General features: G+C 33.0%; 1 protein-coding gene across 3 annotated transcripts in view; it reads left to right on the plus strand.

The window, feature by feature from the left end:
- Dis3l2 (Dis3 like 3'-5' exoribonuclease 2) overlaps window positions 1-26,813 on the plus strand; it is a 112,152-nt gene that overhangs the window by 63,108 nt on the left and 22,231 nt on the right. For all 3 annotated transcript variants that reach the window (XM_076514873.1, XM_076514854.1, XM_076514863.1), the window contains 4 exons: window positions 1,647-1,823; window positions 12,946-13,190; window positions 13,985-14,168; window positions 17,998-18,084. In XM_076514873.1, coding sequence (XP_076370988.1) covers window positions 1,647-1,823; window positions 12,946-13,190; window positions 13,985-14,168; window positions 17,998-18,084 — 693 coding nt within the window. The remainder of the gene's footprint in view (window positions 1-1,646; window positions 1,824-12,945; window positions 13,191-13,984; window positions 14,169-17,997; window positions 18,085-26,813) is intronic.

Below are 26,813 nucleotides of genomic sequence, written 5' to 3' on the forward strand. Positions count from 1 at the left end.
AGTTAAAGTCCAAGTCATTGCGGTAATAAATTTACAACTGTTCAAACAAGGTGAAAAAAAAAGACTACATGGCAATAATATATACAAGTAGTTCCAACAGACACAAAGTTGTGGCAAGTGCAGATGAAATTGAAATATCTTGGATTACTGGTAGAACTATGTGATGCCACAAGGTATCCAAGGCAAAGATACACACCACTCCAACCAGTGAAGTAAATTAGCATTGTTAAGTTGTATCTACCTGTCAAGAGAGAGTGAGAGAGAAACACACACACATACAAGTATATTTTGCTGAGGGAAGTGATTAATTATAATGAAACAACATAAAAATATCTTAAAATGTTTCTTAAAACTATATTATCATTAACTTAAAACAAATAAGTAAAAATCACATACACATAAAAATAAATATCAATTCAGTATCTTCCATTTTCTACATTTTCAGCATTTAAATAATTTGAAATAAACAAAAGAAGATAGTTAATGGATATATAAGAGCAAAAATGTGATTCACACAGGCATGTTATTGGTACAACCCTCTGTATGAAACTCTTCAAATATTCAAAACTCTACCTTTGCACTGGTCCAATGGTAAGTGTACAGACTTACAACATGGTTTAGCTTCCTACAGTCGACAAATGCAGATGGTCAGTTGTGTAGCTTCACACTAAAAATAAACAAGTAGTAATAACATTTTTTCACACTATTATCAGTGTTACATATATGCCTCAATAATAGATCTGAAACCTCAGTTTATCCTGAGCTAAAAACTGAGTTAAAACAAGTATTTGTAGTCTTTCAACTGTGGCTGTCTTCTTTATATACTTCTGACTATAAAAACTGTGATAATAAGAACAAAAAATAGTGTAAAGCAGTTGTTTTAGTGTTACTTTTAAGTTTTCTGGTACAATTTTGCAAGTGATCTGTATTGGTCAGTTACGATTTGCAATGAAAAAATTTATTTTAATTGCACCATTATTAACTGCTTCTGGAACTACTTTTTTAATATACAACTTGGAAATTCAGGTGGACGTGTTTGAACATATGGCCACCTTTCATATTTTCGTATGAGTTCTACCTTCTGACAAGTGCATATACTTGTAGAAGAATATGTATATGAGCAAAAAATGAAATAGAACAAAAAAAAAAGTGTAATGGCAGGTTAATGAAAAATATTTGCACAATTTAATGTTTATATATGCACCTAGTCTGTTAGTTAGTTTTTACACCCTAGTGTTTTTGAAAAGCTACCTTGAATTATTTATAAGCATCTGCACAGGTGTTTGCTGATGAAGAAAGTATATGAATTAAGAGTAAACTTCAAACAGTTAAAGAAGAAGATTTGTAACATCCAGGGCACTGTGCTTGTTTTTCATTCCAAATTTTTAAAATATTGTTTCAAAGTTTTTGTGAACAGAAAAATTTGCACCAATTAATGTATACATTTAGTCTGTTTGGTTTTTTCACTTCAGGTTTTTGAAATGCTACTTTGAATTTTTCATGAGCAGGTATGCAACTTTGATCTTGATGAAAATGATACATGAGTTGGTAGTAGAAACAAAGTTCATTGTGGTTAGAGAAAACATTTTGCACCAGTTGGAGTATACATCTGGTCTGTTGTTAATGAGTTTATTTTTTTCCAACAGGTTGTTCCAATGCTACCTCGAATTCTTTGTGAACAACTGTGTAGTCTTAATCCAGGTGAAAATCGGCTAACATTTTCTGTAGTATGGACTCTGACAGGAGAAGGCACTGTAGTTAATGAATGGTTTGGCCGTTCTATTATACGTTCATGTACGAAGCTTAGCTACAAGCATGCACAGGTAAGGCTTTGTTTTTTTACAATATGATTTCATTTAAAAACATGCAAGTTGTAGATACTTCTATCTATTATGGGTTATCATTAAAACCAACATTTTAAACTCTCATCTCTTTCAACCTGAATGTTCTTTTCTATGCATGTCTTAATGCCTCACATTCTAAATCTTGTTAAATAAAGTACTGAATTTTTCCTAGTATAAACATGTCGTATTTTCCTTTGCTATCTTGTCATCTCTCTTTCTTCCATCACCCTTGAAAGAGTAAGAAATTAAATGTAAATTACTTACTGTAGAATTGTTATTGCTCAGACATGCCTTAAATGTTTAATCACGGAGCTATCAGTAGAAAATCAAACACTTCCTGCCACACCCAACTGTCACGTTCTGTCTTTCAAGATGGTTTTATAGTTCTGTCATAGAGATTTTTAAATTATATACAGGCAATAGAAAATCTAGGTTTTCATTTATCAAACAACATATTACATAATGCTCTATTCTGAACAGATAATAATCAGTTTTACTCAGAGTGCAAGTAACATTTCAGCAAAAAACTTAATAACCAATTTGGATGAATGTATAACAGCTCTTGTCAGATAGTTAGAAAGCTATAAATATTATGGGAGATAGGGGAAATTATCTGCTTTTTTGCATGTTATTAGTCTATGTTGTTCAGGGCATTATTTAATGAAATAAAAGCTATTTAATGCATTACTATTATTAGTGTAAAAAAAGTAGGATTAATTTTCCTCAACAATTGAAGGTAAGATTGAGCAAGTCTTTTTTTCATGTTTCTTCTCTATTTATTATCATAAAAGTAATGTAAAAATAGGGTTTTTCAGGTTAGTTAAGACTAGGTAAAATAAGTAAGAGTAATAATATAATAAAAATGTTTCATGTTGCAAGCATTTGAGCAACATGTGAATGATATAATTCAATAGTATAATGTGAACTCCACATGGCCTGACTGATTTATAACTTATAATAGAGTGGATGGTTATTAGACAGAGTTTAAAGAGCAATAAAACAATAATCTTTTATTATAAATAGATTGTATAATTTTACAAGCTTAAAGCGACTTTAGTTTCATGTTACAATTTGAAGTCATTCCAGGAAAAAAAAATGGTAATTTAGATTTATTTTGATTTTTTTTAGGTGATTACAATGATATTTGTCAAATTGAATGATCAAATTTTGAGTTAGGGTAGAGAGAATAACAGATAAAATATAAAGTTTTACTGAAATAAAGACATTTGAAAGGTATGTAGGAGATTCTTAGGGATTATGCAAAGGAAATTTGAGATTTTTGAAATGAGAAAGTATTTAATGTTCATATGAAAGTTACTTTTCACACAGACCATTCAAAACAAATACTCAATATATTAATGGTCAGATTTTTATTTTAGCTTATTAAAAATACTTCTTGAAAAGTATGATTTCTTTGTATGTGAAAGACTACCAAATTTTATGAAGATATACACTATATTGAAAATTAGAAGTATTATATCTACAAAGACTTCAACAGAGTACAAAGAGGTAATGTAGTCAGTCAAAGTGATTGAGCCTGTGTTTAGAGAGTTGATAAAGAACAAAATTTTTGAGAAGGAAATTTCACAAAGTCAGGTTATCATTAATGCAAACTTGAGAGTTTAGCCATTCCAATTACTTTATTTATGTGAGATAACAGTGAATTTTAATTTTTTCATGTATTAAAAATTGTAGAAATATTGAATATGTAGCCTAATTCACCTATTATTGTTTATTTTCAATTCTCTCCATGCACCTCTGTGTGTGCATGGTATCAGTCCCTTAAAACAGTCATATATTTGTGAAACTACATAGTAATATTCAGTATAATTCTTACTTTAAAAATATATCTTCACAAAAAAATCACAATTTGAATAAAATATTTTAAAAAAAGATTTGTGTTTAAATTGTAGAAGCTTTGTTTTGTTATTCTGACTCACAATTTGACTAGTCTCAGTGCGATATGATTTAATGTCAAGAATGAAAATATTTTAAACAATTTTCATATTTCATTCTCCTAACCTCTAGAACCTCCTAAATGAATATCCAAAGCTGTTTTTCAGTACAGCTTCTTAATTTCTCTGTCCTAACATTAAATGTAGTGAGATCATCAATGTAAAATTAAATGAAAATTTGAAAAATATGGAATAAAATATCTTTTTTCTTCTGGATAATTCATTTTGTTTGATTCCTTATTTTAGTTGTTAACCTTTTCATATTTTTTCTTTAATTCTATTGTTTTATTGCTTTGCTTTATACATATTAATGCAGTAATCCTTTCATTGAAAGCAATAAATAGCAGAACCTTGCTAGCCAAGTATCATAAACACCACGAGTGAAGCATGCAATCTTTGCAAGTGCAAATCATAAATGAGCTAGGGCTGGCTCTTCTGTTAAGTTAGTTCTTCAAATAAGATTTAAGTATCTTTCAATTATGCATTTCAGATTACAAACAATGTATTGTGCACTAGAATGTTCAAAACTATTGTTCTTTAACTATTCTAGCTAAACTAAAATAGATTAAAAAAATTATCAGCTGCTCATAATTCAAGAACAACCAAAACATCTGAGGGAATTGGCTATATATATGTGCAAAAAATAACCATAATAAGACTATAATGTAGATAAATGGGCTTCAGTTGTGGGTTGAACAAATTTATTTATATTTGAGCAGATAGAGAAGAGGAAATTCTAATTTTATATTCTGACATATCATTATCTATATATAAAGTCTAATTGGTTGGGCATTGAAACCAATATAAAGGAAGAGAAAATATCTATGAATGAGAATTGAAAGGGGATATTGAAAATTTATTTAGATGTTTCCTTTTGAAGTTAAGAAGTTAAAGTTTAGATAATATAAAACAGTGAAGTCATATTTTAACTTTTTCTGTATGAGTTTAGTCCCAGTGCCTGACCATATGTGTGTGTATGTTTTCAGAAAAAAGTTATTAGATTTCTGTTACTTTTCTTAAAATATAGAACGCTAAATAAAGAAATATAGGAAGTGATGAACTCTACGACGTATAATTGTAAAGAAGTTTGTATTTACTTGCTGTATCTTGCTTGTTAACACTTGCCAAATTTCACTCTTGGAGGATGTAAAACAAAGTAACTTAAGTTTTATGTATGCATTTTGAAATAACAAAAACATTATAAATTACTTTATCAGTTTTGCACAATTAACTGCAATTTATCAGACTTACTAAATAAATTGTATTTGTATCTAAAAAGTGTTTTTCAAACATTTTCTCTTACCCCTTCCTTTCAAATAATCTTTGAAACTTACCACCTTTAACAGTTTGAGAAAACCATGTGGGGAAATTCTGAGCTCTTGATCAGTTATAAACACAACATCGAGTGAATTTGGTTGTACTAAAGGAACTATTTACAGAAGTGAAAGAGATGGATGGTTTACTGTGTTTGATTCACTAAATATAGTAGTATCTCAGAAAAGAGAAGAAATAGGAGGTTCTTATTTTATGTTATAGCTGGGCAATATTGGCAATTTGAGTTAATTTGTGAGAAATTATAGTTTTTTGTATTTGGAAATCATAAGCATTTAATCTCAACCAGTGCTGCATTCAAAATACCTCTTGAAACACAGAAATTGATATTTAGGATATTTAATATTGATTTTTAAATTAGGAAATAAACTAATTTATAATACTAAAAATTGAATTATAATCCACATTTTGATACCAAACATACTGAATGCATTCATAAAGTAGTAGTTCAATAAAAGTTTGGATGTCAGTTTACTAACATGATGAATGAATTTTGACCATAGGAAAACCCATAGCAATTGGATGGATGTCAAGTTTATTGTGGCATGTATTGATAATAAAGCTGTTAAATTGAATTTCAAATGTACTTTTGTAAAAGATCATGACATGCACACTTTGATCAAACCAAACATATAAGGTTAACTTGATTTTTGTGCGTAAAACAAAGTTCTTGTACTTCCATATTCTTTATACTTTTTTTAAATAGCTTTATTAAATTCACTCAAGGGCTGCTTGTTTATGGAAGTACAAAATATTGAAAAAGAAATATATGTTGCCAGTTGCTTATTGTTTTTAGTTTTGAAAATGGTTATGGACAATAATTTTTTTACGTAGTTTGGTATACCAGATATTTTAGGTTTCATTTTTTTCAACTAAGATATTTTCTAAAAAGAATCATCTTAGTATTTGCAGTTTTTGCTGATATAGTAAGCCTAGAACAGTGTTTCCACAAATAAAAAAAATATTCTACTAACATTAATCATGATGTTTTTAAAGCTATGTATGTGTGAAGTTATTTAATATATTAGTAAAATTAAAGTGTGAAAACTTAAATTTATGCTGGAAGGAAAATACAAGATTAACTAGCTAACAGAGTTGTTTTCAACTTGTCTGCCTGTGTACCATTTACTAAAAGATTATTTATTTTAACATGTAAAAAAATTTACATTGAAGTTCAAGTTAAAATAAAGTTTCATGACACTCATTATGAAGTTATGAATACCTTTTTTTTTAATTCCAAGAGAGAAATGCTAAATTTACAAACTTAAATTTTATAATATTTCTAAAAAGAAAGCAAAAAGGTGGGTCCCCATAAGTTATTTTAGCCCTACTGTGAATTTCAAGTCACTGGAACATACACAATAGACTGGCATGTACTTACCTACGAAAACATCTTCTACTTTTTTCCAGAGCAAAAAATAAAATTGAAGAGAATAGCAAAACATTAGAAAACATAGAGAGAAGTGGTGATGTAAATGTTAGAAATTTGTATTTAATTGTTTTCTGGGATTAGTCATTCTTGTATTCCTGAAAAAGGGGTATGGACAGTCTGTAATGTGTAAAATATTGAACATATCCATAAAGAATCTTCACTTCCAAAATATTATGATTCATTTGGAGCCTACCAGAAGTGTTTGAAGGAGCCACTTTCATTAGTGATACTATTAAATGTTCCATCCCTTACTAGCCCATCAATGAACATTTCTTGTTATAACTTGATTTCAGTGGTCACTCAAAGATGGTGATTCTGAAAATCAGTTCAGCAAATGAAGGAAGAAGTGTTTTTAGTGTTAGTGGAAGGTATTAATCATTTGGATTTTTTTATTCCTAATTTACAGCTGGGAAAAAAATCATTTGGACTGACATGCACATACCTTGGAAATCCAGGACATACCTTGTAACTAAACTATGTTTTAATGTTTTCCCGTCCATTATGTGCAAGAGGTTGTATATAATTTTTCGTGTGGGTCTCAGGAAATACAAGTCTTCTATTCTGTTGTTATCTTTCAAATGAGTTACTCTGACAATTCAAGAACTTTGTTGGCACAAAAAGCCTTAGTGCATTGTGCTGTAAAGCTACAACCAACAAAACAAACAAAAACTTTGTATTTTATGTATGTGTGTTTTATATATAATAAAAGCAATATTAGTAGCTTCTGAAATGAGAAGAAAAGAAATAGTCATCAAGCTCAATAAACTTGCTTTGGTGTTCCAAAAGTCTGTCACTGTGAATGTATATTTACACACATAGTGACTGCCACTACAGAAGACATTAAATCCAAATCAGTAATTAGTGCAATTATTTACAAATATCTCCAAAGAAACAAGAAAAATGATGTTAACTTCCTTAACGTTATAAGAAATGAAATTTGGGACACTTTGCAAAATTATATGTTTTGTGAGAAGCATTGAACTTAGTGTTACCCTGTAACACTCATCTGTGTTAGAATGTGATGGGACAAATGAATACTTGAACTTTCAGTCTGTACACTAAACATTTTGGTTGCTTGTTTTCATTCATCAGTATTCAGAATAACCTCTTTTCTATGAGCCTTTTGTTTTTAATGAAAATAATTTAAGTTGTGAATTGTATCTTTAAAATGAATATATCTAATTTGTGTTTGATTTACCAGAACTGTTTGAAATTTTGTAAGCAGCTATTAAACAGCATTAATATCTTAAGTATTCTACCAGGTTGCCCCTCGGTGTGGATTCCTGTATGTAGTGAGGGTACCTGCCAGGGAAGGTTCTGTTCTTTCAGCTTATCTCCTCTGGGATCTAATTTATCAACCCATGTGTTTACCGTGCATGGTGACACATGAAGGGAAGAAGAGGATCCTGATGGTTGGGGTGGCTCCCCTTGGAACAATTGGCTGGTCCACTTGGGCTAGGGTCAACAAAGTACCAGTGTTGGGTGTTCCCAGCAGGTGTTGTGGAAATTGTATCTGATGCTGGTGTTTGGATATAGTGCTCACAAAACCCTGGCGTTAGTGCAGTGTCTTTGTTTGACATTGTAGTGCTTCCACTCATAGGACTCCATGGTGGGTGGGGTCAGTGGGCACTGAAAGTTTTCTTTTTGTATTATAGATACTCCAATTAAAAATCTTAATAAAATAGTGAAAAAATAGTTTATAGGTAAACGACCACATCTTGAAGATTCTGAGCAGCAATCTTCACCACCTGTACCACCTCATTTTCTTACATTGCATTCACTTTCAGACAAGCCTTTAGGGCAAGCGTGTCCCATTTTCATTCAAAAGGGACTAGAGGGACTTGCTGGCTCTCCAAAGTCAGTAAAGAAGCTTTGATCTGGAGACATATTGGTGGAAACATCCACATATCAACACACTGAACTCCTCTTGCATTCAAAGGCAATTGTGGGATATACCTATTGAGGTTACACCTCATGCTACTTTGAATTTATCATGAGGAGTTATTGTTGAGGGGTATTTGAAGAACATCCCAGAGTCAGAGATTCTCGCTAGTTTCTCCACCCAAGGAGTTTCTGCAGTGAGGCATATATCCACTCACAAAGATGGAATTATGATGCTGACCAATGTCCTCATTCTCACATTTACATCACCATGTCCACCTACCACCATCAAGGCAGGCTATCTTATTTGCAAAGTACGGCCGTACATTCCAAACCCTCTCTGATGCTTCCAGTGTCAGCAGTTCGGTCACTCGAAGACATCATGTGGTGGTTCCTTGACATGTGCTCGTTGCAGTGGTAAGGACCATGATGCCTACAAGTGTGAAATGGACCCTCATTGTGTCAGTTGCAATGGCTGTCACGTGTCCTACTTTTGTTCTTGCCCTAAATGGTCAGAAGAAAAAGAGGTGCAACGTTTAAAAACGATTCATAACATTATTTATCCTAAGGCTCGGAAATTGCTATCCACTACTTCATCTCCAACATATACTGCTGCACTCCATTCCACTACTATATTGGGAGTGGAAATGGATCTCTTTGTGCCTCCAAAAGAATCGTTTACAAAACAAATGAAAAGTGTTTTGACTTCCATGGTTAAAAAGGTTGATGAATCAACTTCAACACCCATCTCTGTCCCTTTCATACATTCCTACAAATTCCAAGATCCCCTTCCTTTGGTTTTGGATACAGGCATTTTCTTGGATACATCTTCTCCCACTCCACGTTGCATAACGATCATTCGTTCACGTCTTCAGTCATCCTTGTCCATGGCTAGACTGCCCTCAATCATTTACTGAAGTAGACCACGGCAAATGGCTTTAACTTCTCTCTCTTTAAAACTGTTTGCATGTACTTTTGCTGCCAATGGGGTCTTCACCCTGATCCTGAAATCCGTATCAGCAGAGTTGTGCTGCCTGTGGTTCATGAGACAAAGTTCTTGGGGCTTATCTTTTACTGTAAGCTGATCTTTATACCACACTTCAAGCAGCAGATCATTGTTCTATGCTAAAGATATATTGTACCCTTATTCATTCGAAACTCGGCTATGGAACACTGGTCTATGGCTCTGCCATGACTTCTGCTGAACTCCATTCATCACCAAGGACTTGGGCTCTGCACTGGAGCTTTCTGTACTTCTCCAGTTCAGAGCTTATACATAGTGTCATGAACCTTCTTTGCACCTCCGCCAACTGCAACTGTCTTTACTATATGCTTCAAAACTTCGTTCGTTACCAAAGCATCCCACCTGAGATTGTGTTTTCCTTCCTTGGTGGGCCATACTTTTTCAGAATAGGAAATCTGTCATTGCTCCTTTTGGTCTTCATATCCAGACGCAGTTAGATGAATTGGGTCTGTTTTTGGATAACATTGCTGTATCCACTGGTCAGCCCAACTCAGCATGGCTTCTTACAGTTCCTCAGTGTGACCTGTATTTAAGTCATCTTAGAAACACAGACATTCCTGAGTGGAAATACTGTCTGTTATTTGCTGAACATCTTTTGAATCATCCTTCCACTCCCATTTATACAGATGGTCCAAAATCAGGTGACTGTGTGGGCTCAGCCATGGTTTGTTGTTGTTCAGTGGTTGTGCGCAGAATCCCCTCTACAGCTTCTGTTTTCACTGCTGAACTGTACCCCATTTCTCTTGCCCTGGATCACATAGAAGCTAAGCTGTACTCAAACTGCACTATTTATTCTGACTCACTCAGTTTTCTACAGGCCTTAGAATTGCTTCACATTAGTTCGCACTCTGTTCTTGTCCATATTAAAAACTGACTGGCCCATTTCTCTTTAACATGTACTTCTATCCAGTTTTTCTGGATATTGGGCCACGTTAGTATTCGTGGGAACGAGCTCGCCGATGCCTCAGCAAAATCTATCTGCTCTGGCACTATCACTGTTGTGCCTGTTCCATACATGGACTATGATCCTGTATTCAATGCTTGGCTTCGTACCAGTTGGCAGTTGACTTGGAATGAGCAATGTGACAACAAGCTTTTCCTAATAAAACCCTATATTGGACTTTGGCCATCTTGCTTCCATGAGGATCGAAAGAGGAAGTTGTTCTAACTAGACTATGCATTGGTCACAGATGTTTAATTCATCATTTTCTTTTATCAGGAACACATGCACCAATGTGTAGTCTGTTTGATACTCAGGTCACAGTAAGCCATACTTTACTGTCTTGCCATTGTTATGACTCTCAACGATGGTGCCATTTTCGCCATATTCTGTCCCAAGGTTTGTCCATAATGTTAGACAGTGTTATTGGTGATGGTGACACTGTCCACCTTGGAAATGTTTTTAGTTTTTTAAAGGCCATCAATCTTTTTATGCTACTTAAAGTTTTTAATTTATATATTAGACCTTTTTAAATAAGATTCCCTTTTAAGAATCATAGTTCATCTAGTTAGATTTGAAATTAGAAAATGGCCATAAAGTCAAATAACTCAAAACCAGGACTGGAAAGGCCAACTTCAGATTACTAATGCTGCTGTTTGAACTACCTGTTAGTCATCCTGGCAAGTTATTATTAAAATTTTGCTATAAGTCTTTTAAAATTTTTATTACTTTACTTTCTGAAAATGGCCATAACATCAAATAACTCGGAACTAGGACTGATAGGCCAACTTGAAGTGACTAACGGTGGTTTTGATACTTACCTGTTAGTCTTCCTGGCGAGTTATGATTATTACAGTTATGCTACAGAAAGTCCTTTACAACTTGTATTACTGTAGTTTTTTTCTTAATGCTGTAGACTAGATGTAAATGTAGGATTTATGCTTTTTACTTTGTTTTATTTTACCTTAAATTCCTTTTAGAAATTTCCTGATTTTACTTTGATTTTAACTTTTTACTGGATGTTTGGCACAGGTAGCCTAGCTGCTTTGTGCCATAAAATACCAAATCAACCAACCAACTGCTATTTTGTGGAAAAAGAGTAGCCCAAAAGTTGGTTCTAAGTAGTGATGATTAGCTGCCTTTCCTCTTGTCTTCCACTGCTAAATTAGGGAAAGCTAATGCAGATAGCCCTCATGTAGCTTTGCACAAAATTCAAACCCAATCAAACTAAACCTTGTTACAGGTAAATCGAAGTGTAAGTTATGTGGACTTTTATGCAGAGTTAAATTAAACTACTTAATTTGTGTAAATGGATAAACTTGACATCAAAACATAGTTAACAAATCAAATCATAGTATATATTTGAAGTATTGGAAATATTTGAATAAGTTGTCAATACTGACTTTTTTGTAGGACATGATGCTTGTTTGTGTAACTTGCACAATTTTGATAATGTTTTCACCTTTGTCTGTGTTTTTGTGTTTGAATACAAATTTATATTATTGATATGTTAAGAAATGATTTAACCTTATAACCTCTATTCATCTTTCTCTATTTAGATACAAACCAGAAAACCCAGCACACATACCACAACTTTTATCACATACTATCTTTTAGAAAATGTTGAGAACTCTCTCGATGTTTGGTATTACATAATAAACAATAGAAAGACAAGGTTTTAAAATACTAAATTATATATAATTCTACCTTTTTCTCATTTGGCATCTTTAGTTATTTTGCACAAAGAATAAAAGCTGTTATTGCCAAGTTCATATTGAGTAACTTGGAATTATTTTAAGCCATTTATGTCTTAGTGTGAAAGCCAACTTAATTAATTACATGACATTGCTTTCTACATGTTACTATTTTGATTTCTTAATGCATATTTGGAAAAAGAAAAAGATTGTACTAGTACTATCATAACAAAAAACAAAATGGTAGGTTTAGGTTTCATAAGTAGGCCAACAGCAAAAAAGGTCAAACATAGCTACTAAGTTACTTTCTTTTATGCATATTTTTTATTTACAATTATAAATGTAACTAGGCTGTAAACATTGGGAACTTGTTAGGTTGGATTAAGATATATAATGCAAAAATGTCACACTGTGATTTATGCTTCAAGTAGCTTGTATGTTACATCATTCACTACAGTAGCATAAGCTGCTTGTGTACATGCCTTGTGAAACATTTTTTTGTTATTATGATTATTTTTCCTGATGTAACCTTAACTGAAGATATTCATATTTGTATATTTTAGCTACTTTTATAATAAATAAAGAATAAACATAAAAAACAAGAAATAAAGTACTTACCAGGTTTTTATTTTTAGTTTTGCTGTCAACTGTCAATGACAGTCACTAAAAGCTTGTGACGTGAAGTAAAGGATGCCCTTGTAGAAAGACTTAAAGAAAATTTACCCCTTTATTTAAGTACTTTGTACTATTGAGTTTATTAATTAAAAATAATGTTTGCTGGTATTTATTAATGGAATATTGAAAATATATTTGGTAATCTAAACTTCCTTTCATTATCTTCAGGACATGATTGAACATTCTGGAAAAACTTGGGGTCCAGGTGAACTTCCTCCTGTTAGTGGAGGATTTACGATAAAAGACGTTGAAGAGAGTATATGTACACTTCATAGCATAGCTGTCAATCTAAGACGAAAAAGATTTGAAGATGGAGCTCTTCACCTAGATCAAACAAAACTACAGTTTTCCATTGACTCAGAAACAGGACTTCCCTCTGGCTACTCAGTCTATGAACAGAAAGATAGTAACCGGTAAGATAGAATCAAGCAGACTATGTAATAACCTTTATCACTTTAATATTTCTTTAACAGTAATTTGTTGTACATACACAAGTTTCATTGTAATTACATGTGATGTTTGAAGCTGTTAAAAATACTTAGACATCAAACTGAATGTTTTTACTCTGCATGAAATCTTCAAAACAGATATCTTGTTAAGTTTGAATTCTAGTTTGTGATTAAACTTGAGTTTACCTAGGAAATTAACTCTTCTCCCCCCCCCTCAAGAAAGTTCATAGGTTATTTTTAATATGAATAACACTTATCAAGTTTTACACAGTATATCTTATTGTTATTTGAGAGATAGGAGAGGAAGGAAAAAGCATATGTATGTTATATATATATTGTAATCTGACAACAGCGTTTCTAGGTTAAGATACTTTTCAGTTATCTAGAAGCCGTACTATGTTTAATAAATATAAATAAACTGTTTTATAAGTGTGTGTGTGTCAATTTGGTTACTGTGAGCTGTAGCAGTATACAAAATATTTTTCAGTCCAAAACTAATAAGTTATGGATCTGGGATGCATTTACACTGGATGAACCTTGACTAAATATAAAAGATTTTTTTTGCAATCAATCTCACATTCATCATGCATATCAAAATGAGGTTTCAAAAGGTTTTATGGTAGATGCATTTTATTTCATTTCCATCATTGTAGCATTTCAACAATTCATTAGAAAGAATGTAATTTACATCTATCCCATATTTGTTTGGTATAAAAAGTATTGATTTTAGATTTAGAAAAATAATTTTGTTTACCTAGGTTAATAGAGGAATTCATGCTACTAGCTAATATGGCAGTGGCACACAAGATTTACAAACATTTTCCCAAGCAAGCCTTTCTTCGATGCCATCCACCACCTCAAATGAAAATGATGGAAGATATTGTTGATAGTTGTGCTGCTGTGGGGATTCATCTGAATGCTTCTTCAGCTGGAACTTTGCAGGTAACAATTTCTTTGTACTGTATTAAATCACTTTTTCAAAGTGATTCATCAAGTAAACAAACTAAAACTTATACTGAAATATCTGCTTGATTCTTTGAATTGAAAAACAAAATTAGTATGGGAAATACTTTTATGAATATTTTTTTTCCTCAGACAAAAAACATGTTTTAATTTGGGAACTATCACTAAATATTTTGTTTTTGTATGAAAAATACTGTTCTAAATGCTATGTTTTATTTATTCTAATGAAATGTTAGAGAAAACTTACTTTTGCATGTAAGGTCACTGATAATTAACATTAATTTTTTTCTAATATTTTGCTAGATATTCTTTTAATTTTGATAATTTTTGTCAAAATAAAGGTGAATTGTAAAAGATGAAGGTCATCCATAAACTTTTTTCTGAGAGTGTTTATAATGTTACATATATATTAGTTATATAAAAAGTGTGGGACAAATTCTGAATATGCATTACAATAATGTACATGAAACATAAATTATGTATCTATTTGATTTTTGAAATTTATTATAGCCTTTGAATTTTTATGTAAAGTGGAATTGATATAACTTAGTGCTCTTAGCCCATTGACTGCTGATTTGCTATATAGGATATGTCTTCTGGCAGTTGAATGCAAATATGCTGTGTATAGCTCCCAAAAAATCTATATTCATTTAAAGCAACCCCAGCAAAAGGGTTGAAAGTAACAATTTTATAAGTTAAATATTTATGTATACATTTTGTCAACCTGTAGTTAATATATATATTTTTTGTAATTAAAAACAATAACAGTAAAAATATTTAAACTTCAATTTTCTAACATTTGCAATCAGAAGCTTCAAGTTACAAAGTTGTAGTCATAATCCTGGATAGCTAAATTAATGGTTCTTAAACTACGTAATAAGTCAATATTGGTCCCTTTACTGAATGATTTGAAACAAAGCTTAGTAATCAACATGAGCCTAAAGATTCTACAACCTGTCTAAGATCTCAATGAAATAATGGTGAATTCAATTTTATGGGAGAAGCATTATTTACTTGTATGAAATCCAAACTAACAAAATAGGGCATGAACATGTGGAAAGTATTAATATTCTGTACATATTGTAGATATTTTCTTGTGTGAAACATTTACAATGAAAATATAATCAAAGCAGTGGGGGATGACACTTTACCATTTTGCAAGTCTACAAACCATATTTCAACAAAGAACTCTTCTAATATCTAGATCTCAGGTCCAACCTACACTTAGAAAAACTGGTATGATTGATACCACTGGTAAAACCTCATTACTGCTCAATTTCAGTCACATCATGGGCCACATTTATCCACTCTTTTGGGCTTATGAGTTGCTCAACTGTAAAACCATTATCAAATAATTCAGCTTGAAAACAGTTATCATTCTTTGTGCAAATGAGAAAGTCTAAATAGACAAGATGTACTGAGCAGAGGACAAGAAAGTGGTATTAATCTCAAAGTGTCTTTCAGGCATTTCCATTTTTCCTTCCTAATATCAGAGGAATTACCGTATGTAATAGTTACTCCAAGTACATGCTTTACAGCTTCAGTTCTTTAAACCTGCAGTGACAGAATGAAACTGATGAAAGAACACAATTGCTGGCATAATTTTCTAACATGGGTATATGACATTTTTATACCACATCTTGAATTCATCTGTAGTCTGTGAAAAAGATGTGCAAGGATACTGAAAGACTAAAACATAGTCACAAAATGGAAATACACTTTGGCTTGGTTCAAAAATCACATGCAGTAGTTGCATGTCTAGGAAATAGGCAACCAACTAATACTCTTGATAGCATCTTTTCTTGAAACTAATGATCATCAAATTGTGTTGTTATCTAAATCTGAGGAATGCACTCCATATAAATCCAACCAATGCATTACTTGCAGTATGCTGGAAAGAACAGTGTGATCCCAGGAATGCATGTGACACAAACTCATTGCATCCCATGCAGTATACAGGTAGGAACAGTCTATTCTGCATGCAAATTCCCATGTTGTAAGGAGCACCAGAAACAACTCCTGAGGGAGCCAGTTGATTCATATGACATCATTCATTCATCTTTTCACATTTTTTCAGCATCTAGATACTGTCACCACTGCATTGGAAACCAGTGGCTTATAAATTAGTAATTGCTTTGTTGGATCTGTACTAGTCTGTACTAGATATTGTTCTAAAGTAGAAACTTTTCTGTTAGATAATTATGTTGTTAACAGTTTTTTACTATTAATTGCTTGTCACAGAATATAATCCACTCCATAGATCATTGATGAGAATACATAACTTTAGTTAATACTTTCCAAATATAAGATGTGGGCCAGATCAGTCAAAAACAGCTAATATCAAAAAGGAAGAAGAATTGTGAGGTTAATAAAGAGATATGAAAATGAAAATATTTAAGAATGATAAATTAGTGAGAAAAAGCTAAGACTTAAGTGCAGGAGGATTATCATATGACAACTAATGAATTATGTAAAAAGTCAATAAAACAAAATACAAATGAGTTAGAAAAATTTTGTTAGCACATTATATATAAAAATCTATTTCAAATGTTTTGGAAAGGATCCATAGGAGTTATTTCATGCAATCTTATTAACTGAAGATGTAATCAGTTAGAACCTTTCTCCATGCAAGTGACATGTTTGTAACATTTTATAATGTGACTGGTATTACTTGTGTATTTGTACTAAATAACTTTATACAATTGCATGAAGTTCCCTATTTAGTATTCTTATTAACTGTTGTGAAAATGTACAAAGGTATTTCTGATAGAATAACAGCAGTATGTTTTTGGGGTGTTGTTTTTTTTATGAGGAACATACTTGTATATACAAAAATTTAGTGGCATAAGGAATTTTTTGGTATTAATTTCAGTTGTGTTTTAACTTTTGAAAACTTAAATCTAATTAAAACTGAAAACAAGAAATAAGTACTTCTAATAATATTTTATTAGTGATTTTACCTAGTGACAAATCGATATTCACAAGAAGTATTTTACATGCATATGTGACTAAATGTTTAAAGAACTATTTATCTACATTAATCACAAAGGTTTTACATTTGAATGTGTGTATTGAAATTCCTGACGAGGTAGGTTTGAAGTTTCATCATTTGTTTATTATTTGTATTGAACATTATAATGAAAAAAACTGCTCAAGTGATTTGTATGTTTGTACTGAATATTGTAATGTAACTAGTATTATTTGTGTATTTGTACTAAATAATTAACTTAATAGGAACACCATTGATGTATCTGTATTGAACATAATAGGGAATATCATTGTAGTAAGTTATAAGCTGAACTTTTATAAATAAATGTAGTAATGACAAGTATGAAAATTAATTGGAACAGTAAGCAAGAGCTTAGTTCACTATGTAATGTGTAATTCAGTTATGATATTTCATAAGCATTAACAACAAGTTAATTTGCTGCATGATTATCAGGTAACTAATTTTCAGTTATAAAAAAGAAAAACAAAAGATGCCAAAAGTTATCTGTTTGTTTGAATATTAGTACAAATGTTTTTTTTAGTGTGAAATAATATGTGTAAAAGAATAATGGACAATTTGATATTGTCACATTTTGAAATGTATGAAGTAATAAAATATTTGAGTTGTTATTGTATTCATAATTTCAAAAAGAACTTAAAACCTTGTATTCTACACATCATGTTACATTTTTCTTAATAAATGTTAATGTTTTTGTGAGACTATTTTTAAGTTATGTAAATTTGTGTAATGAAAAGTTGACATTTTTTTAGTATTAAAATTTGTGCTAGCAATTATAATCATATTTTCCTTTTACTCTAGGCTTCTTTGGCTGAATACTATGGTGAAGATCTATATTCTGCAGCTCGAATTCAGGTTCTTACAGCCTTGTGTTCCAAACCTATGAATGTAAGTGAAGTTACTGTTTATATTATGTGAGAAACTCTTACTTATTCATTAGTTCGACCAATAAAGTCCTTTTTGATTTGTATTAAAATATGGATTAAGTCTACATGCAATTACTCTTTGAATACTATCTGATTTTCAAGTAATCAGGAGTAGTAGTTAACTGAAGTAAAATGTTTTTTTCACTTATGTCATTTTTGGTGGTGGTAGCACTAACTTTTACAATCTTACATTTCTTGTCTTCTGTTTGGAAACTTTGAATGTGTGTTAACTTTGTAGCTTATACATAATTTTGTTGTACATAACCCTTGTGGTGACAGGTGCTACAGATATGCTGTCATTATTCTGGTCAGAAGTTTAAAACTGGATTATTAGCTGTATCTTAACAGTAAAGGGTTTTGACCTGACTGTGAAGCCTCTTTATGTATAAAAATGTCATTCAAGCTGAAAATATTAATACTTTAATTCTGATAACACCTTTGGCTATGTATGAAAAAATGTTATTTTTGTGCATTTGTTTGTATTTTTGTTGTGGGTTAAAAAAAACTTAACATTTTAACTACAGGCACTGTTTTCTGAGCATGCCATGAGTTTTTAGGAAGTTCCATTCAAACATTAATTAGGCTACTTTTTTATCAGTATGTAAATAAGCTTGGCATAGAATGTAACTAATAATCCACATTTTAATATCATATAAGTTTTACATTCTTAATTTTATAAAGCAATATTTAAAAAAAAAAAATCGTGTTGCCCCTAATGTGACAATAATGACACTTGCTCTCTAGACGTCCCTTGTTCTCTAATTTGTTTACCATACCTCCAAGGAAGATGAAATTTAACATAAATTACTCATTTTTACTTTTGTCATCACTCAGGCAAAGAATACTTTTTATAGTCTTCATTTATAGTTGGTTACAGAACCATGAGCTAGAAACTGAGACTCTTCTTGCCTTTTACACCTGTCACATCCTTTTTTCACAAGTTGTCCAATAGTTATATCTGTTGTTTCAGACTATGTTATTTATAACCAATCAAAAGCCAAAGATTTATCCTATCAAATGATGTATTAAAGTACATTATTTTGTCAAGTTCAAACTTTATTCTCATGGGAAACATGTTGATGAGCTTAGTTGAATTTTTAAATATGCTTGTCACATAATTAGAAAGCCAGAATAATTGTGGGAGTTGTGGAACATTGTATGCCTTTTTCTGTTATTATTCTGTATTTTCTTGTGCATTACTGAATTAAATAAATTATTAAACTACTTTTTATATTATACCAATTAGAATAGCATAAAATCTTAGCTAATAAGCCATATTTCAATAGCATATAAGTTTTAAGTTTTTAATTCTACAAGACAATATTAAAAAGAAGAAAAATCCCAAATATCTCCTGGTGTGACATACATGACAAATTATCTCTTAGCATGCCATCTTCTCTATTTTATCCACAACCTCTCCAAAAAGTATGAAATTAAATATAAGTTACTCTATAAAGCTGTCACTGCTCAGACAACCCACATTTTTTTGTAGTCTTCCATTTTATTTGGTTAAAGTGCTATCAAATAGACAAATAGACTTCTCCTGCCACATCTTTGTGTTACATCCTCTATTTCAAAACTAATTAACAGTTATCTTTTACATTTAATTATATATTACCTGTAACCAATAGAAAGTCAATGTTTTCATCTATGAAATAACATTTTGAATAACATTACATTCTGAATGGTTAAATATCAGTTTCACTCAGAGTACCAACATTATACCTGTGAAAAAGTTAACAACTAGTTTGGATAAATTTTTAACAACTTTTGTCACATAGTTATAAAGTGAGAAAAATTTTGAGAGGTAGAGGAATTTGTCTTCTTTTTGGATGTTTTAGTCTAGATCAGGGGTCACCAATCTTTCTTTACAGGGGGCTAGATTACTTGGGGAATGAGAAGCGTGGGCCGCATGATCATTATGTTCAGTACTCATAAGCTAGAACGAAAGCTCTCTGTAAAAGACTTAACACTAAGTTTAGGATGCCACATTAGCCATGTGAGAGTAGCATGCAATACACACATATAATAAAAAACAAACAGAAGTACAACCAACATTTTTATTTACCAAAAGGTTATCAAAGAAGGTGACATTAGCAAAAACAATTGTCACATTGCACATAGTGAGTACATATCTGAATTTCACTAAGCCACAAAAAAGTTAGTGAGATTTATGAAATTGGCATTTGGCTTTCAAAATATATTCAATGTTTGGTTTTGAATTGCTGCATTCAATCATTAGAATTGCTTTGAAATGTTCATCAGTCAACCATTGATATACCGACTTCAGATACTTCATTTTTGAAAATGCTTGTTCACAGATATAAGTTGTTCCGAACACTGATGCCATACCAGATGCAAACTGCTTCAGCTTTGGAAAATCATCTTCAGGTATCCAGCTGTAAAATTCAGTAAGTTGCTCTTCTCTGTGTTTTGCTTTCAACAAGTCATTTCCTTGCAAATCGATGACCTCCAGCTGAAGTTCCACTGGCACGTCATCAATGGCACAATCAAAAGGATTCTGAAAAAGGAGAATGTCACTTTCGATTCTATCGAGATTCAAAAATCTCTCTAAAAATGCTTATTTAAATCACCAATAATCTTTTTCTGAAACTCCAAGTTGACATCTTCTGTGATTCCAGCATGAAACTCATTGAAACACTGAAAATGAGAGAGGTTTCCTCCTTCCAAATGTGCTTCAAACAATGACAGCTTTCTCCAAAATCCTTTAATGATTCTATAGAGATCACAGACAAAGTTATTCTTCTTCTGAAGTTTCAAGTTCAATTCATTCATGTGGGATGTGATGTCAACCAAAAATGACAACTTTGACAACCAGGTTGGATCCGATAGAAGTGGATTGGCTGTATATTTCTCAATAAGAAATATATCTATTTTCTTTTCAGCTTATGAAAATGAGACAAGACTTTACCACAGCTGAGTCACCTCAGTGTCGTGTGATAAGGCAAGTAACAGAAATCTGAATCAATTTCTTCAAGAAACTCTTTGAACTGGCGATGATTAAGTGCATGACCACGAATGAAGTTCACTGCAGAAATGATTGGTTTCAGTATGCAAGAAATATCTAAGCACAGAGTGCATGCTGATGTATGATGCAGTGTATGAACAGAGTGCTTGGGAGTTGAAGATCTTCCAACTGTTTCCTGATCAGCCCCACCAGACCCTTCTTTACTCCAGCCATGTTTTTTCCTCCATCAACTGTTACACCTCTGAGCTGATTCCACTGAAGGTTATAGTCTTGCAAAGTTTTATGCACTTCCATGAAAATGTCTTCTCCAGTTGTTCTTCCGTGCATGCTGCAAACTGATGCCAACTCTTCCATGATCTGAAAATCCAAATTAACTCCACGAATGAACACAAGAAGTTGTGACGTACTCGAGAGATTAGTAGACTCATGCAGTGCCAGAGACAATGCAAAATAAATACTCAGTGTATTCACTGACAAATCTTAAATAATTTAATTTTATGAAAAATACTTCACTAAAGAATATGATGTTTTATATGTGAAACGTATATGATATGATCTGAAAGACTGACAAATTTTGTGAAAATATACACTATATTGAAAGTTACACACAGACAATGCAAAACAAATACTCAGTGTATTCACTGACAAATCTTTAATTAATTTAATTTTATGAAAAATACTTCACTAAAGAATATGATGTTTTATATGTGAAACGTATATGATATGATCTGAAAGACTGCCAAATTTTGTGAAAATATACACTATATTGAAAGTTACACACAGACAATGCAAAACAAATTCTCAGTGTATTCACTGACAAATCTTTAATAATTTAATTTTATGAAAAATACTTCACTAAAGAATATGATGTTTTATATGTGAAACGTATATGATATGATCTGAAAGACTGCCAAATTTTGTGAAAATATACACTATATTGAAAGTTACACACAGACAATGCAAAACAAATTCTCAGTGTATTCACTGACAAATCTTTAAGTAATTTAATTTTATGAAAAATACTTCACTTAAGAATATGATGTTTTATATATGAAAGACGTATGATATGATCTGAAAGATTGCCAAATTTTGTGAAAACATACACTATATTGAAAGTTACACGTATTAAATCTAAAAATACTTTAAATAAGTGCAAAGAGATCATGTGGTTGGTCAAATTGACTCAGTTTATATTTAAAGCCCCTCGATGTGGATTCCTGTACGTAGTTGGGGAACCTCCCAGAGAAGGTTCTGATATTACAGTTTACCTCCTCTGTGATCTAAACATCTACCTCCATGTTTGCCATGCGTGGTAACTCGTGAAGGGGAGGAGAGAATCCTGGTGATTGAGGGGTCCAACTCCAACACATCACTTTGGCCTTGAATTCCTGTAAATGGGCAGTCTTGGGGTGGCTTCCCCAGGATCAATCAGCTTGTCCATTTGGGCCAGGGTCAACTGAGTACCAGCATAGGATGTCCACAACGGGTGTTGTGGACATTGTGTCTGACACTGGTGTTTGGGTATAGTGCTCTTGAAACCCTGGTGTTGCTGCAGTGCCCTTAAGGTTCCATGTTGGGTGGGGTCAGTGGGCACTGAAAAATTTTCTATTTATTATGGATTCTCCTAAAAAAAACAAAAAAACAACAACTTGAAACCATTGAGAAAAACCCGACTACTTGAAAACGACCGTGCATTGATGAATCTGTACAGCCTAACTCACCACTTGAATCTGTCCTGCAATTCCTAATTTTTCATTCCTTAAGAGACAAATCTCTAGGGCAGATGTCCCCATTTTTATTCAGAAGGACTTAGAAGGGCTTGCTGGCTCCCCTAAGTCGGTAAAGTGCTACGTTCGGGAGACATCTTAGTGGAAACATCTTCATCACAGCATTCCAAACACCTCCTGACGTCAAAGGCCTTGGGGACATACCCATTAAAGAGATTTTAGGAATATCCCCGAGTTGAAGATCATTGCAGGTCTCACCAGCAAAAGTGTCGCAGCAGTACACCGAATCTTCACTTAAAAAGATGGAATTCTGAAACCAACAAATGTTCTTATACTAACATTCATTGTACCACATCCTCCCACCAGAATAAAAGCAGAATATCTGAATTGTAAGGTGCAACCTTAAATTCCAAATCCTGTATGATGTTTCCATTGTCAACGATTTGGTCATTCAAAACAACCTTGCTGTGGTTCTTGACCTGTGCCTGTTGTGGTGGTAAAGACTATAATGCTACCGAATGTTAACTTGAACCACATTGTATAAACTGTAATGGTACGCATCCTTCTTATTTTTACCTCTTGTCCTAAATGGGTAGAAGAAAAAGAAGTACAATGTCTCAAGACAGTTAACAATCTCACTAATACAAAGGCTCAAATATTATTATTACCTAGTCCACACAGACCTTACCATATCCCCTACACAATCTTCACCAGCATATCTTAATGAAACACTTCCCAAAATCAACACAGTTCACGAATATGTGTCTCCTTCCATCTCTGTCCTGACCACACCTTTCAGTCATTGCCGAACTTCACCTTCTTCAAGTCAAGATGTCTCTATGGGGTCTCCTTCTCTTGATAACCCAAAAATTAAACAAAAAACTTGTCTGCACCCTCAATCATTAGTATGTGTACCGATAAATTCCGACCCGACCATTCAAACTAGAGCAGGATCCATGGAGGGCGATAGACCAACATACAATAAAGAAAAAAATGTGGTCATAAGCGAAAGGACTCTGTACTGTCTTATCCTCTGAAATAATTACACATGGCCACACTAATCCAAAGGAACTTTCAAGGTTTCCAATCAAATGTGACTGATATCAAAGATCTGATTGACTTTTATCATCCCACATGTCTTTCTTTGCAGGCAACATTTCTACAGCCTACAAATACAGTTACTATCCAATACTATTCTTTATACCAGAATGACAGGCTATGTGTGGGACGGTAGACATGGGGGAGTTGCATTGCTGGTTGCTCAGCATGTGCTCACCCGGTCCCTGTCATTGACCACACCCTTGGAGCCTGTAGCCATCCGTGTCTCCTTGGGTTGTACCATCACTATTTGCTCTCTATACCTTACACCTGAAACACATTATTATCAATCAGACCTCGAAACCCTCATTGAGCAACTGCCAAGCCTCTTTTTAATCTTGGGAGATTTCAATAGGCATAATCCCCTCTTGGGTGGCTCCAGTATTGATATGAGAGTATGCATCATAGAGCATATGCTCCTGAACCACAACCTGGCTCTATTCAATACTGGCTCTTACACATATTTTAATGCACCTCATCAGTCATTTACAGCTATAAATCTTTCTGTCTGTTCCCCTTTGCTACTCACTCACTTTTCCTGGGATTTTGACATCAATCCACGAGGTAGTGAAAATTTTCCCATCATCTTACAAGAGATTGGCCATGATAAGTACCACCTGACCCATGTACCTTGGTGGAAGTTGGTCCAGGCCAACTGGCCCTTTTTCACTACTCTCTTGGAACTTGACCCTGTCATCTTATGTAAATCATCCATAGGTGATTGTATAGCAGCAGTAACCAACAGTATTACAGAGATGCCAACCATCACAATTTGAGCATAATCATTATGATTTTAGTGTATACATTACGACTATATGCTCATACAGACAAATATAATGACTTGTTGCAACTCCCAAAGTATTATATATTATATAGGCCAATACAATAAAGTGATAAATTGTTCACCCAGGGCTTGAAAGGGGTGAAAAGAAAATTTCTAGTGAGATACAAATAAATTTTGATAATAAATAAAAGACATAGTTCAAATTACTATTTGCAATGATCATGTTTGTGCTTGAAATAATAAAAAATATTTGTATTTCTAACGTCTAACAATAGTTTGAGTGCGGTGCTTCTCCATACTGAGTACGAGGGGGAATCCATAGTTACGTCATCAGTGCTTGTCAGCCAATTAGTGCTCATGTAGATGGGTATTTCTCGTTTTCTAATCAGCATTGAAACACCAATGCAATCATTCACAAGATGGAAAAAAGAAGCCTCATTCACCAGATTGTCTTGTTTATGGCAAATCCAAAAGGACTAAAACTGTGAAAGGGCTCTGTCTACAATCATTACGCTCAGTCATTTGAAATAGTTGGCATCTCTGTCAATGTAGTGTGCATATCTTCACTAAGTTTGGCAATCTTTCACTTATAAAAAAAATCTTGTTTTTTAGTGAAATATTTTTAATAAATAAAAATAAAAATTTGTCCATTAATAAATTAAGTATTCATTTTGAATAGCTTGTGTCTAAAGTAATTTGAAGTAGTTGTCATCTCTGGTATTATACAAGCTGCTACTCGATGCATCCTTAAAACCTTGACATGTTCCCCATGGCATCCCTGCCCTTGATGGAATTCTGCCTGTTCTATAACACAAAAAACTCAGAAACGTGATTGGGATAAATTTCAAAGATATCCCACGCTCTCAAACCGCATTGCATTTGAGCAAGCCCATGCACACACTCAGCTTAGACGTCAAAGCTAGAAGGAATCTTGGATTAAATACACTTCCAGCATTTCTTCAACCACCAGCACAAAAGTTGTATGGGGTAAGATCCAAGAGTGAGTGGAAGATATACTTCTGCCCCCCTCTCTATCTTAATATCTGATGGCCACGAAGTTACAGATGCACAGAGCATTGCCAATACTGTTGGGGACTTCTTCTCTCGTTTATCTAGCTCTTCGAACTTATCTCCTTCCTTTTTAGTCATTAAAACACAGGCAGAGCATCTGCCTATTTCCTTTTCAACTGACCATTCCTATGACTACAATTGCCCTCTTACACTGATGGAACTCAAACTTGCAATTCATTGGTCTGGCAATACATCAGTCGGACCTGATAATGTACATTATGAGATGTTACCTCACCTTTCCCAGAACTCTCTTACTATTCTCCTAGCTGTCTTTAATCAGATATGGCAGGAAAATGTCTAACCAGATGCTTGGCGACAAGCTATCATACTCTCTATTCTTAAACCTGGGAAGGATCCAATGATTCCCATTACTTTGACAAGTTGTCTCAGTAAGATTTTAGAGAGGATAGTCAATACCTGCCTCGTTTGATTTCTTGAATCAAACAACCTCCTCTCAATTACTCATTGTGGGTTCTGAATACAATGCTCTACAATAGACCACTTAATTTGCCTTGAAACATCAATCAAAGAAGCCTCTTTAAGGCAACAACATCTTGTTACTGTTTTTTTTATTTAGAAAAAGCTTACGATACAACATGGAGATATGGCATCTTACGAGACCTTCACTCGTATGGATTGAATGGAAACTTACCCCTTTTCATCCAGCAATTCTTAATGAAGCGCCGATTCCAAATCCATGTGGGCTCAAAACTCTCTCATTTTTTCCCACAGGAACTTGGGGTCCCTCAGGGCTGTATTCTGAGTGTTACACTTTTCATTATAAAGATTAATGCCATCAGTGAACAGCTACCACCTACAGTTGCAAATGGTACTTTTTGTTGATGATTCTCACATCTCATGTCAATCATCAAACATGAGGTTTATTGAATGGCAGCTACAAACTGCAATCAATCAGATACTGAAGTGGACTACAGCAAATGGTTTTAAACATTCACTCTCTAAAACCATTTGTATACATTTCTGCTGCAAATGGGGAATCCACCCAGATCCAGAACTCAGTC

Source organism: Tachypleus tridentatus, chromosome 1 (assembly GCF_004210375.1).
Source record: "Tachypleus tridentatus isolate NWPU-2018 chromosome 1, ASM421037v1, whole genome shotgun sequence".
NCBI classification, from domain to species: domain Eukaryota; kingdom Metazoa; phylum Arthropoda; class Merostomata; order Xiphosura; family Limulidae; genus Tachypleus; species Tachypleus tridentatus.